The sequence below is a fragment of the Urtica dioica genome, chromosome 9, assembly GCF_054948205.1.
Source record: "Urtica dioica subsp. dioica isolate 48M chromosome 9, U.dioica_male_clone48M_v1_H2, whole genome shotgun sequence".
Classification (NCBI taxonomy): domain Eukaryota; kingdom Viridiplantae; phylum Streptophyta; class Magnoliopsida; order Rosales; family Urticaceae; genus Urtica; species Urtica dioica.
The window spans coordinates 22,703,271-22,718,199 of NC_142764.1; the positions used below are offsets into that span (position 1 = coordinate 22,703,271).

Consider the following 14,929-nt stretch of genomic DNA (forward strand, 5'->3'; position numbering starts at 1 on the left):
GAGAGAGAGAGAGAGAGAGAGAGAGAGAGTATCTGGTGACTGATGACATTTGAAAAAAACTTACTCAGGGTCAATAAAACCGGGGGTTCCAACGACACGCATTGTTGATACGTGAGTTCCATCATCCGTCAAGAAGAACTTGGAAAACCCGAAATCTGCAAGTTTTGCGCCATAATTCTCCGAGATCAAGATGTTCGCGGGCTTGATGTCTCTGTGGATTATAGATGGCTTACATCCGCTGTGGAGATACTCCAACCCTACATATTATCAAAATCAAATTAACAAATTCAACAAGAGATTAATACTATCATAGATTTAAAATAATAATAATAATCATCACTAGATTTCCCACTAACCTTGTGCTGAGTCAATGGCTATTTGAAGCCTTCTTTTCCAGCTCAAGACCTGGTCACGCTTACCTAATTATAAAGACGTAAAGAGCATAAAGTGAGACACGGAGAGAAGATAGTAAGGAGGCAATAAAGTTCAGAGAAGGTACGAGTTAAAATAAAACCTGAAAGGTGTGATTCTAAATCTCCATTTTCCATATACTCGTAGATAAGAGCTCTGTGGATTCCTTGGTTGCAATAGCCAACAAGGCTCGTCAAATTTCGATGGTGAACCGTCAAAAGAAGCTTAAACTGTTAAACGAAGTTAAATCTTGTAAATATATTGGAGTCGGATAATTAAATAATAATAATAAAAAAAAACATGAAAAAAAAGTTCCGTGTGTGCCTCAGCCTGAAACAGTTGATACTGCTCCTCAGATCCTTCAGACTGTATTGTACTCTTCGGCGCTGATGGATTACTCCTCTTCACAGCCACTTCGGTTTCGTCCTCTAAAACACCATGGTACACTATTGCAAACCCTCCTTTCCCCAAAACTTTCTTGAATTTATCCGTCATCTTTTCAATATCAGAAAATGTGAACTGACGTATTTTGGTCTCCAACAATTCTCTATCCATCTTCCGCTGAGCTACAACATAAATAGATACTCTAGTGTTTGTGCATGTTTCTGATCCAGAGACATAAGGTAGAATGCTCTTGTATGGGGGCTAATTTGAAAACAAATCTCAAATGGGGCTAATTTGTAAAATTTTAGGGTAATTTAAAAAAATTAAAAATGTAAAAAAATTAAAATTCAAGGGGGTCACATGACCCCCCCCCCCCCCCCCCCCCCCCCCCCGAGCCTTATGTAAATCCGTCACTGCCTATACACAAATTTCAAACATACTCTGATATTTAGTGTATATACCTTGGTTCTTTTTCTTTTTGATAACTAAGAAAATAGCCGCCACTAATGCCAGAAAAAGGACCGATCCACAGACGGATAAACCTATTGGAACCACGGCATTGCTGTTCTTCTTTTTTTGTGCGCATGGAGACACGGAACACAGGTGTTGATTTTCTTCAATGCTGATCAGCAAGAGAATTCATAATTTACGAAAAACGAATACAAGTATTTATTGCAACTAGTCAATTCTCTACTTTCTTTTAAAGATATAGCTCAAGTTTCATTTTATTGGAAATATAGCTCACGAGGCCGAAGTTAATTAAATTAACTGTTCTAATTACTTAAATTTTGAATAGTTAATTTAATTAATTGAACAGTTAATTTAATAAACTTTAGCCTGGTGGACTATTTTCTTAATAAAATGAAATTTTGGCTATTTTTTAAAAGAATGATGGACTATCGAGTTACTGGTCTAATTGCCCAAAATAAATATATGTGGAGAGCATGTTAAAGTTTTTAATAGATCAAATAAAATAAAATAAAATAACTTCGATTGTGGACGTAGATGGATACCTTAAGGACAGTGAACCTTTTTTCCATCTTTGGAGGAGTGCATCCGGAAGTACGCCCGAGAGGTTGTTTTTCCTCAAATTTCTGTACACAAAAATGACCTCTTAAACTTTAATGATAGAATTTTATACTTATATCGTTATCCGACTTACAACACTCTCAGATTTGGTAGCTGCGTCAAGAATTGAGGCACTCGTCCTGTTAAATCATTGTTTGACAGATCCCTGTATACAATTAAATAAATAGAATGTTACCGAAGAAAAGTAATTACAAAATTCACAAAAAAATATTGTTAATATATATTTAAGTACTCACAAGGACTCCAACAAATTAAGATCGCCTATGGATAACGAAATTTCACCAGTCAGTGCACTTGAAGACAAGTCTCTGGTGAACAAGTGTTAGGAGATATTATTAGAGATTAATTAAGTAGTGTATAATAGACCAAGTATTTGTTATTAAATGGAAATTAAGTAGCGAAGTTACAGAGATGTGATTCTGGAGGGGGCTGAGTCATTAACGCTACACTTCAAACCCGCCCACAAGTACTTCACAGGAAGACAAGGATCTCCGTCCCAATTTCTCTTCACTCCGTAAACCGATTTCAGGTTCCCAATCGCCTCGACTGAAATTATTATAGAGATTTCAGTCAGAATTCTGTTAATAATAAAAAAACAGTAATTGATAGAGCAATAAATATATACCGTCATTTTCATCAGTCTCTTGCGAAGAAATGTACGCCAGATCGTAAATCTCAAAGGCGTTCAGAATCGGCGGCAGAGTCGAATTCTCGAGCCTGTCAAGGGTAAGAATGTAGCTCATTTCACCTGTAAAGTAATCCGAAAACCATATAGTTTTCGAGAGCAGGTAACGTGGGCTGTGAGGCTCGTCCAATAGCTGTCCATTGACGCTGACATTAAAAGCTCGAGACTCGTTGGGTTTGAGCCGCTGGATTTCGGCACAGTGCAGGAAGATATAGAATTGATTATTTACATTTCCAGACTCAAATTTAAACACCAAAGGAGCGCTCGCATTTGCCGGCGTCACCGCAGAGTTCATCACCACATTCGGCGGTAGAAAGTCATAATCGTCGGGGTCAGGATGAACAATTTCGGAAGTATATAAACCTTTCCATTGGGACTCAGAGTATGAATTCCAGATGCGATCCGCAACATCATACGGATACCTACACATACAATTGTTTCAAATGATTGCTCGTGACTAGAGGCGAAGCCAGGAATCTAGAATAGGGGGTTAATATGCAAACAAAAGTTCATAAGGGGCTGATTTATAAAAGTTTAGGGTAAACAAGTATTAAAAAAAATTTAAAACAAGCAAAAAGTGAAAAAAAAATACTTGAGGGGGGTTATAGCCCATTTTGGGCGTCACCTAGCATTGTGCTTGTTGTTACGTTATAAGTTGGCTTTATTTTTTAGTGCAAGTTGTTTGGAAATATGTCGGTCTTCATGTTCCAGCTTCTGGTACGACATCCTTCCTCCTGTGTACAGACAGTATTTCGGGCAAGTTTCCAGTTTTGCCAGATTGTCTCGCTGGTGTCTTTACTGCGTGATATTCTTGCGAGAATGGGTAAGGAAACCCTAGATACACTTCCAGGAAACCCGAGATTCACTTCCAGCTTTGTACAGCTGCTATAAAAGCCCTGCGCTCCCCCCTTAGCAGCTTTGACGCTTTATCAAAATACCTAGAGCTCCTAGACGTGCAAGACCGGCGGATTGGGAGGCTTTGTGTTTTGATAAGAGCGGTGTAATTCCTCAAACACTATTCCAAAAAGATTGAGTGTTTTTGAGATTTGGGTTTTGTGTTCTCGTGATTGAAGGTTCACGAACTGTTGAAGACTGAAGGTCATCCGAGCCAGGCGGTTGCTCGAAGGGTGGAATTGAGACGGAGCTCAAATTCAGGGGGAGTCCCTGACTAGGTGATCACTGGTGGTAATAGTCTCTAGGTTTTATTGATTTGTTGATTGTAATCAGATATAAACCTTGTGTGTACTATTGACTACAAGATAGTGAAATCATTTCCACTGGCAGAGTGCCCCCAGACGTAGGTGATGTTGCACCGAACTGGGTAACCATATTGTGTGTCGTTTACTTACTGCACTGTTTATTGTTTATTCATAATCTGTGTTCAAGCAAGTTGTCGGACACATTGTCAACACATTGTGTGCGACATCTTGTCTTTGCGACTAATCAGAATTTCAATTGGTATCAGAGCAGGCACCTAGATCTTTTGGTGGTTTCCTGGATTTTTTTTCTGATTACCAGATATGGATAGTTCCAGAGAGGGAGGTTCGGTCACTCGCCCTCCAGTACTCGACGGAACCAACTATGGTTATTGGAAGGCACGAATGACTGCCTTCATGAAGTACCTTGATAGCAGAAACTGGAAAGAAGTGATTCACGGGTGGGAAGCTCCTATTCAGGCTGATGACAAAGGAGCCCCTATTGGTGCAAAACCCGAAAAAGACTGGACCCCTGCTGAAGATGAGGCGGCCCTTGGTAACTCACGTGCTCTAAATGCTATATTTAACGGGGTCGATACAAATGTTTTCAGGTTGATAAATACATGCACTAGTGCAAAAGAGGCCTGGGAAATCCTTGCTGTTGCGTATGAGGGTACCACAAAGGTCCGTGAACAGAAGCTTCAATACCTCACAACCAATTTTGAAACCCTTGCTATGTTTGAGGATGAATCAGTTGCTGAATTCAACGTTCGCATCCGAGACCTTGCCAATGAATCATACTCCCTTGGGAAACCCATGACCGACGAAGATCTTGTCCAGAAAACTTTGAGAGCCCTGAGTCCCAGATTCAAAATGAAGATCACGGCCATTGAAGAAGTCCATGACCTGAAAACGCTGAAGTTTGATGAACTTATGGGATCTCTCATGACATTTGAGCTCTCCCTGCCCAAGATAGAGAAGAAACACAAAGGGGTGGCCCTAACAGGCTCTGTTCATAAACAAAAGGAGCAGGTATTCTTAGATTCTAACAATGATATTGACAATACCATAGCTTTGCTGGCCAAGAATTATAGCAGGGTCATGAAGAGATTCAATCAGATGACTGGGAATAATGTCTCCCAAGACGTCAAGGATAACTTTCAACAAAGATTCCAGAAAAATGTTGACTCTCACAGGAACGAAAAAAGTGGTGAACGCTCTGGAAAAGGCAAAGGAATTCAGTGCCATGAATGTGAAGGGTTCGGACATATTCAAAAGGAATGTCCCAACTTCCTCAAAAGGCAGAACAAGGGATACAACGCCACTTTGTCGGATGAAGAAGATAGCGACTCCGACCAGATAAGTAACTTTGTGGCCTTCACAGCCTCTATTCCCACTCATGACCTTGAATCTATTAATGAATCTGCTGAATCCTCACATAAATTTGTTATAGATGAGGAATTGTCTGATGATGCCTTGAATAATGCGTATAATGTTTTACACACTAAATGGGTTGAAGAGTCTCATGTTCTTGACAAGCAGTGTGCTCTTATTCTCTCTTTGACTGAAGACAAGACAAGGCTACTAGAAACCATTGTTGATCTGAAACGGGAAGTCAGCCGCCTAAATGGAGAGCTGGACCAGATGACCAAATCAGTCAGGATGTTGAACTCCGGCACCGACAGTCTTGATAAAATTCTCACAGTTGGAAAGCCTGCAAAGAACTTAAAGGGGCTTGGGTATACCCACGGTGCTTCCACGTCTCAGATTACTTTTGTCCCTCAAAAGTCTGCTGCCCAGATGCCGCGAAATATGTCTCAGACATCTGGCCGTGTCAAGTTCCAGAGTCAGCATCAGCATCAGCAGCATCCTTATAGACCAACCAGGTCTCTTGTCAACAGACCTCGTTGGGTCTGTCATCACTGTGGACGTAAGGGTCATATTCGGCCATTTTGCTATCGCCTATATGGGAGGAATCTTCATCGGCATCAATCCTCCCATAGGCAAGCTCAACCAAGTCGTTCCCCCTCATCTCGCATGGAATGGAGAGTGAAGAATGAGTCATACCGTGCCAACATCGCATACACATCTCTGAGTGCTTCCACAGGTAGCGACTGGTACTTTGATAGTGGTTGCTCTCGCCACATGACAGGTGATCATGCTTTCCTGACCAACGTAAAACCTTACTCTAATTGTCATGTTACCTTCGGCGATGGAGTGAAAGCCAAGATTATTGGTAAAGGTCAGCTAAATTATCCTGGTATGTCTTGCTTGACTGAGGCTTTATTGGTGGAAGGTCTGACTGCTAATCTTATCAGTATCAGTCAACTCTGTGACTTGAATTTGCGCGTCAATTTTACTCGTGATGAGTGTGTTGTGATAAATAAGGAACATGATGAGCTTATGAAAGGAACCAGGACTTCAGACGACTGTTACATGTGGTCCCCGGTCAAAGACTCTCAAGTCAGCAAGTGTCTCCTGTCCAAGGCAGATGAAGCTAAGATGGTGCAACATCTTACCACTTCACGTGTTCTGGAGGTCCCACACATGGAATTGATGGGTCCTATGCAAATTGAAAGTCTCGGTGGAAAGAGGCAAGTGCAAAGAGAAAGCATAGAAGGAATAGCTCATGAATTTTCTGCCCCCATCATCCCACAACTAAATGAGGTTGTTGAAATGAAGAATCGGACTCTTCAGGAAATGGCTCGAGTGATGATGCTTGCCAAAGACATTCCACTTCTCTTGAGGGCTGAAGCGCTCAACACAGCATGCCATATTCATAACAGAGTTATCATTCGTCCGGGTGCTACTGTAACTCATTATGAGATATGGAGGGGGAGAGAGACATACGTCGAGTACTTCCATGTCTTTGGCTCTGTGTGCTACATCCTTGCTGATCGGGATCCTCGTCGTAAGCTTTATCCCAAAAGTGATGAAGGTATCTCTCTTGGGTATTCCAGAAATAGTTGTGCTTATTGTGTCTTTAACAAACGCACCAAGTTTATGATGGAGTCTACAAATGTGGTTGTTAATGACGTTTATGATGATTTTGAAAGTGCTGATGATGAGGATGAAGTTTTATCTAGTAGCACAGATGTCAGGACAGATGTTTGTGACAAAGTGGTCGACATTGTGACTGAAGACGATTCTCCTCGTGATAAGTCGTTCCCTGACAAGGAGACTGAAGCTGTGCCTCAAAGATGTGCTCCTTCTACAGTAATTCAGAAAAATCACCATGTTGAAGAGGTCATTGGTGATATTGAAGATGGGATACGTATTATTGGAAGCCTTTCATATCTCACCACCAACCGTCTAGATATTGCTTACTTTGTTGGTGTGTGTGCTCTGTATCAAGCTAATTCTAAAATTAGCCATCTTTCTCGGGCTAAGCGCACTGTAAGGTACATCTCTGAAACTGCTGAATTTGGGCTCTTATATTCCTGTGATGCTACTTCTACTCTTGTGGGATACTGTGACACTGACGGGGCAGGAAGTGCAGTTGATAGAAAAAGCATTTCAAAGTCTGAATATATTGTAGCCGGTAGCAGCAACACTCTACTCTTGTGGTTGAACCAAATGAGTGCTGAGTATAGTGTCAGCCAAGATGTCAAGACATTGTTCTGCAACAACATCAGTGGTATGATTATCTCTAAAAATCAACTAGCTGACATTTTTGCTAAGGTTTTGGATGCTGATAGTTTTGAAGATCTTCGGTCCTCACTTGAGCTGTGTGTTATTGTTCAATAGCAATTACTGGGTCTAGGCCAGTATTGTCTTTTGAGGGCCTTTGATTATGATATGGTGCTTTATGTGGATGATTGTTATTGGAATTTCTTCACTTTTTATTCATGGGCCCATTTATCTGGTTGGCTCATTCGACGCGCGTACAGGGCTCTTATGCCATTTTGGTTCATAGTTTGGGCTTCGTTCTTGCTCTGGCCTAGTTGCTCTCCTTTGGTTGTTCGGGAAAACTCTGTCACTCTCTGTCTTGATGTCATGTTGTATATACATCCATATTTTTTGAGCTTGACTAATCTCTTGGCTCAGTTTATCTCACGACGTTGTTTTGTACTTCTCTGGTTCTCAGCTCTTGCTATTGATGATTTTCTGACTAGTGTAACCAATCTCTGCTTCGTGTTATTTTGTGGAGGTTTTCTTGCAAATTTTGTCAGAGTGGTTGGAACAAGAAGCGGGAAGAGAACATCTACCATGGTGAAAAAGAAAGTTGTCGTGGAGGAAGCCATAGAGTTTCAGATCACCCAACGTGGTGTTCGTGTTAAGGGAATGTCCTCTAGGAAGAGTGCCGATGGTCAGGCCGGAGGTGCTCAACCTAAGAAGACTCTCCCTACAAGAGAAAATAGTTTTTTCCAAGAAGAAGGGTGTGATGACTGCTCCAAGGAAGGCTGTTTTGTCAATCCAAGATGTCATTGGGTCTGTCTCTTCCAGGCATCGTCTGTTGATCTCTATGATGAAGATGTTCCCTCCAATGAACAACGTTCAGTTTCTCCAAGTGACGCTCCTCTTGTGTGGATTCAAGGTATTTTTGGTTCTCTCCTTACTCCCCGTGGTGATTGAGAAAGTAAAGGAGGTTAGAGATGTTGATGTGATTGATGAGAACCCTGGACCTAGTGCTATGGATGAAGTTTTTGTAGAGAGTGTTTGTGATATCTTGGGATCTCCTCTTGTTTCCCCTGATCCCCACATGCTGATGCTATCATTAGATTTCTTGGTCTATCACATTATGTTGTTGCTGACAATCCGGCCAGTGAGAAGGATGTCGCACAAGATGTCCTTGCATCTTTTATGAAACTGAGGAAGTAAGTGTGTCTCCTAGTGATATAACTATGGAGATAGCAGAATAAGTTTTTAGAGCTGGTACCTCTCTGTTATGTGTACGCGTATGCTTCGTGAAAGTTTTCTCATGGGCCCATTTTTCTGGTTGGCCCATTCGACTGTATTGCCGGGCTAAAAGGCCACTTGTTCTTTTCTTGGGCCTGAGAGGGACCATAGCCCATTCCTTGCTACAACGACGTATTACTCCTTGCCATGCTCTCTTACATGCAGATGGCTACGTTTTTCGAGAAAAGATGGGAAGTTATCTATTGCCTTTTTCTTAATTTCTCGCTTTGTTCTTCACCCCTCTTTCACACTTTTTGCGATTTCACCCCTCTCGACGGTTTCTTGTGTGACAGTTTTGTTCAAATTCCTTTCAAAATGGTTGGAACTAGAAGTGGGATCAACACTACCATTCTTCCCAAGAAAGAGAAGACCGCGATGAAGGCGAAAGATGTTAAATCAAAGGGGCCTGGGCTGGAGAGTTATAGTCACGGTGTGCGGGTTCGAGGTTTGCGATCCAATAAACGCGCCGATGGCCAGGCCGGAGGTGCGATTACTGGGTCAATTCCTCCTGAGAATCCATCAATCTCCACCGCAAGAAGTGTAACGCTCAAGAAAGCCTCTCTCTCGATCATTGACATTACTGGGGAAGTAAGCTTCAGCAGGTCTTCTGAAGATGAAGAAGAAGAAGAAGAAGAAGAAGAAGAAGAAGAAAAGCGAGCCTGTGAAGAAGGGTTTTTGAACTAGAAGAAGCTGAGTCAGAGGAATGTTGAGAAAGAAGTTTCTGACATCCTAGACGACATTTAGGAAGTGGAGGTCTTCTGTCGCTACTGTTGTCGCCGCCGGTGAATTTTTGAAGGTTGCTGTTATTTCCGAGATTGTGCAGAGTGACATCCTCAAGACTCTTATTCAGAAAGTCTATGCTCTCAAAGAGTTTTCTAAGACTTCTTCTCCTCGGAAAGCTGCTTGTGAGGTTCCTATTAAGGTGATGACCTCTTTTTCTGGTACTAATGGTGCTTCTACCTCACAGCCGGCACAGACTGTTCAACCTGCTCCAAAAGATGAAGAGAATAAAGTTGAAGATGAGGATGAGGAAGAAGATGTGGTCGATAATGGTGAATAGGAAGATGAAGATGACGATAATGAAGGTTCTGGCGGGACTCCTACCTTTTAGAGTCTCTCTGTGTTTGGTCTCTTTTAGTTGTTGATGCTCTGGTTGATACACTCCTTGGCTTCTCTTGGTGATCAACCTCTGCTCTCCTCATCGGTATGTGTATTCAGACTATGTTGTTTGTGGTTTCTAACTGCTGGTTGTTTTAGTTCTCATCTCCTTAATCAGGCTGTTATGTTCCTCCCTCTGTGTTGGTCGATCCTTGCCTTTGGTATTATTTTGAGGCAATCAGGGGGAGAGGCGTCATGAGGTCATTTATTTTGACTCTCTCCATCTGGTCATGACGCTTGTGTGAGAACTGTTCCTGGAAGTGCTTGCCTAAAAAATAGCCAAAGGGGGAGATTGTTGTTACGTTATAAGTTGGCTTTATTTTTTAGTGCAAGTTGTTTGGAAATATGTCGGTCTTCATGTTCCAGCTTCTGGTACGACATCCTTCCTCCTGTGTACAGACAGTATTTCGGGCAAGTTTCCAGTTTTGCCAGATTGTCTCGCTGGTGTCTTTACTGCGTGATATTCTTGCGAGAATGGGTAAGGAAACCCTAGATACACTTCCAGGAAACCCGAGATTCACTTCCAGCTTTGTACAGCTGCTATAAAAGCCCTGCGCTCCCCCCTTAGCAGCTTTGACGCTTTATCAAAATACCTAGAGCTCCTAGACGTGCAAGACCGGCGGATTGGGAGGCTTTGTGTTTTGATAAGAGCGGTGTAATTCCTCAAACACTATTCCAAAAAGATTGAGTGTTTTTGAGATTTGGGTTTTGTGTTCTTGTGATTGAAGGTTCACGAACTGTTGAAGACTGAAGGTCATCCGAGCCAGGCGGTTGCTCGAAGGGTGGAATTGAGACGGAGCTCAAATTCAGGGGGAGTCCCTGACTAGGTGATCACTGGTGGTAATAGTCTCTAGGTTTTATTGATTTGTTGATTGTAATCAGATATAAACCTTGTGTGTACTATTGACTACAAGATAGTGAAATCATTTCCACTGGCAGAGTGCCCCCAGACGTAGGTGATGTTGCACCGAACTGGGTAACCATATTGTGTGTCGTTTACTTACTGCACTGTTTGTTGTTTATCCATAATCTGTGTTCAAGCAAGTTGTCGGACACATTGTCAACACATTGTGTGCGACATCTTGTCTTTGCGACTAATCAGAATTTCAGTGCTTGTAACTAATTTTTATATATACGTGAGTTTGTACCAGTAGAGGAGCTAGGATTTGAAGTCGAGTGGGAAAATTTGATAAAATAAATTATTCTAAATTTTATAAAGGATGTGTATGAAAAACAAGGTATGCAGAAGGGCATATATGAAAATATCATATATTTTTTGTTAAAATTTTAAAAGTTGATAGAGAAAAGTATTCTAATTTTAAAAAGCTTGGGTGGGCACTAGCCCTTACCCAGCTCTGCCAGTGGTTTATACTATGCTCCACACAATTCTCTCTTCCTCTGTTTTATTGATAGTTCTTGTATTTTCTATTTTATTTTTACGTTTTACTGTTCTTGTTATTATTTTTGCGTAGTTGTTTTCAAAAGTTAAATTTACCATTGTACAGTACATGAGGGTAAAATAATTACTCAATCTTTTTTTTCCTGAGTATGTAAAAAGACAGAGGAAAAGAGCGGATACAGGAATTCCTATAGATTATTTAATAAATATTTTGTTTTCCCTACATATGAAACCCTTAAAATGCAAAAAAAAATAATAATAATAATAATAATAAAAAATAAATAAATTGTAAGGGAAACGAAAAAAAGCAAAAAGAATATGAAGGAAAATGTAAATGAAAGAGAAAGCGGGAACTAAATCTATATCGAAAATTAGAATTCTAAGCTATAGTTTAAAGTCATGGAAAATATGAGTTAATAGAAGGGGATCAAATGATACAAAGGTGAACTTCACATGAAGAAATTTGGAAGAATTTAATTTTTCACCCATTTTTAATTAAAATAAAATAGTTGACTCTCAGCACTAATTTCCCTCTTATTTTTTTTTCCCTGAATTTTATTTCTCAATCCACGCCACAAATAGAAACATAAAATTAATCAAGACGCCTAGAAATAAATAACCAATCACCTGTATGATTCATTGGTGATTGAACCAACATCGTATCGAACAAAAAGCCGCAGCAACTCGTTTGCATGATACTGGTATGTCCTTCTATTGATGGGTCGGAGCTCAAGCGCGGACATGAAAGGAGTCCCCAATCCAGTGTTGACTAGGCAAACACGAAAATAGTCCCGAGCCGGCAAATGTATGACCTCCTTCACCACCGGAGTCTCCGCGTCAACGAACTCAACGGTGTCCCAATAGTTTGTTCCGATGTGGAGATCAAACTTCGGAGGGGACTTTTTGGCGTCGTAGTTTCCGTACAAGAACGAGGCTCGGATCAAGTATATGGTTCCCTCTTCCGTTCTTGTGGTGTAACAGTTTCGGGTTCCTTCGGGGAAGCTTCTGAGCGTTTGTATGTGCCGTTGTTTGTTGACTTTGTACTCCGGCGAGACGACTTTGCCCTCGCCGCCGCTCACAAATTCCACGTCGGATACATAACTTAGTTTGGTGTCTGCCTCTGTGTAAGTCGAATTTTCCGGCAACCCACAATCTATGCTAATAAACCCTGCACCGGAATAAAAACAGAAAACAGATCTGTTAATTCAGCTCAATTTCTTAGTGCATATTGGAATAGATAACTAGGTACCTGATTGGTCCTGGGAAAGAGCAACCAATATGAGTCTTTCATAGAGTATAAGAAATAGTATTATAATCTGTAAATACTTGAACATATCTTTGGTAGAACACATTTCTGAAATTGAGATTGATTTGCTTAATGAGAGAGCTTTGGGTTTTTTTTTTTTTTTTTTTTTTTTAGTGATATATAATTTTTATCTTCCTCTTAAGCAGAAAATTCTTATTTTAATCTTGTATGGTGATCAGCTCGCTTATTATAATGTTTATATACTAAAATGGAAGCTATTATATTCTTGCGGGAAAGTGATTGATTAGGAGATATATGCTTGGTGAATATTACAATTTTTTTTTCTTTTATCTTTCTAATATTTTCTCAATTCCTTAAGCCAAGAATTTCAACTAAAATAAAAAAAATTGATCGTAAAATTATAATGAAAGATTGTTTTCCATATTTGATACAAAAATGTTATGAGTGTTGATCATGAATAGTAAATTGGTAAATTGATCATCAATATTCAATACAATCAGTATATAAAATAATGTATAATATAAAGGATTGCTGTATGAATTGTAAATTGATAAATTGATCATCAGTACAATGACTATTGTAAAGGATTATTGGTCATTAACACCAAGCTTGATCAATACAATCCGTACATTTTTAAAAAAATATTAATCAGTACGTATCTTTAAAAAAAATTAAATAAAAAATAAAAAATACAAACAGTACATCATTAGAATGGTTCATGTGAAAGTTACCTTGGAAACTTATGTATATAAAGGAGAAAGGAATGCAATGCGCTATAATTTGGCATTACTGTACTTTAATTTTATAATGTTCAAGATTCTGCTCTAAGAAAACATTATTGTTGTCAAAAGTAAACAGGTGTTTAATAAATGTGTATAGAATAATTATGCTAGTAAGTAAGATAAGATTTTCTATTTGGATTTTATCAATATATTCACTTGAGGAGTCCTTTATCAAAAATATATTTGGTAAAATTAGTAAAAATGACAAGGACCATATTTTCTATTTAGAGTAAATAATTATTTATACGTGATCTATATCAATAATTATATTATTAAGTCTGTAAAAATATATTAAAATAGCTGTCCATAGATTATAAAACTAAATAATGAAGGCATGCATTGTAAACCAATAGGCTTCGAGCTAAATTAAAGTGTATTTGTCCCAAATTTGCAAACAAAATGTGGGTTAAAGCCCATCTGAATTAGCTTACCATTTTTTTCAATCTCATTTACAAATTAACCCACAGAATCTGGAGGTTTTGTGGAAGGGAAACGGCCACAACTAGTAGTGATTTGGAAAGTTTGGACCAAAATGTTGTGGTACATGTTTTTGGACAATTATACTACCAATCTGAGGAGAGATAAATCTTTGTTATCCTCTTTGTCCTTTAATTTTTAATTTTGTTCATTTTAATCCAAAACTTGCTCATAAAGCCAAAAAAGCTCTCACCTCTCACAGCTCTCTCTCTCTCTCTCTCTCTCTCTCTCTCTCTCTCTCTCTCTCTCTCTCTCTCTCTCTCTCTCTCTCTCCTCTGTTTTTCTCTCTCGTTCATTTTGACATACAAAAAAAGCTTACCTTTTTATGTTGGTCGTCATCGCTCACCACCGACGAGCTCGAGCGCGTGAGCACATGAGGATGAACTTTGTTGAGATTCAGCACATGGCTTTGTTTCTAAATCACGACGCTGTTCATGGCGGCGATCCGGCGGTGATCCGGCGATCCGGCGGTGATCCGGCGACCGATCTCGAACCAAGAGCTTCAGCGATTTCAACCAATCGGAGAATCCTTCTCGAGTCTGTGTCGTTCTGGGTTTGTTGGTGCCATTACCCGCCGTCTCTGTGTTGTTTGTTGCTGGGTTTGTTTGTGTGTTGTTCTTCATGTTTTTGGACATTTGAGTTTTTTTTTCGCGTTCTTGAATTGTAGATATACATGTCTACAATCTCTGAAATTGTAGACTGTCCCCGTCATACGTCGTTATTGTAATTGTAGATATACATGTCTACAATTCTTGTAATTGTAGACATATAGGTCTACACCTTCAGCTGTTGTAGACTTATTAGTCTACAACTGTTGAAAGTGTAGACCTATATGTCTACAACTACAAGAATTGTAGACATGTATATCTGCAATTGGTGTAATTGTAGATATACATATATACAAATAGTCTCATTGTAGATATTATAAGTCTACAGTTACTACAACTCTAGACGTCGATATCTACAATTGTTGTTAACTGTAGACTTATAAGTCTACAATTTATGACAGTTTTTATTACAATTATACATATCAATCTAAAGTTATTCTGATTTTTGAATTTTCTTATTCATGTATGAGAGTGAACATATTTTTTGTATAAATGAGAGACAAGCCTCCGACATACAGATCACGTGTCGTCGGTAGACCGAAGAAGAGACGGATACATTCTCAAGGGGAAGAGC

At 39.7% G+C, this 14,929-nt stretch overlaps 2 protein-coding genes across 2 annotated transcripts in view; both read right to left on the reverse strand.

Moving 5' to 3' along the window:
• Positions 1 to 14,929, reverse strand: part of LOC149385882 (LRR receptor-like serine/threonine-protein kinase IOS1) — a 61,360-nt gene that overhangs the window by 860 nt on the left and 45,571 nt on the right. The gene's annotated exons all lie outside the window — the stretch shown is intronic.
• On the reverse strand, positions 61 to 12,607 carry LOC149385883 (LRR receptor-like serine/threonine-protein kinase IOS1). Its single transcript, XM_089625298.1, has 12 exons — positions 12,471 to 12,607; positions 11,849 to 12,389; positions 2,510 to 2,991; positions 2,292 to 2,430; positions 2,121 to 2,192; positions 1,958 to 2,029; positions 1,809 to 1,889; positions 1,257 to 1,417; positions 736 to 977; positions 515 to 641; positions 357 to 419; positions 61 to 257 (listed from the first exon to the last, which is right to left on the reverse strand). The coding sequence occupies exons 1-12, from the start codon at positions 12,571 to 12,573 to the stop codon at positions 61 to 63; spliced, it is 2,280 nt and encodes a 759-aa protein (XP_089481424.1). The 5' UTR covers positions 12,574 to 12,607.

Excerpts from the sequence above, each read along its gene's own strand:
- LOC149385883 (XM_089625298.1), bottom strand. The coding sequence starts at position 12,573 with ATGTGTTCTACCAAAGATATGTTCAAGTATTTACAGATTATAATACTA. Across the intron at positions 2,193-2,291 it reads CCCTCCAGAATCACATCTCT|AGACTTGTCTTCAAGTGCAC; the intron begins GTAACTTCGCTA and ends CTTGTTCACCAG. Across the intron at positions 1,890-1,957 it reads CTACCAAATCTGAGAGTGTT|AAATTTGAGGAAAAACAACC; the intron begins GTAAGTCGGATA and ends TTTTGTGTACAG.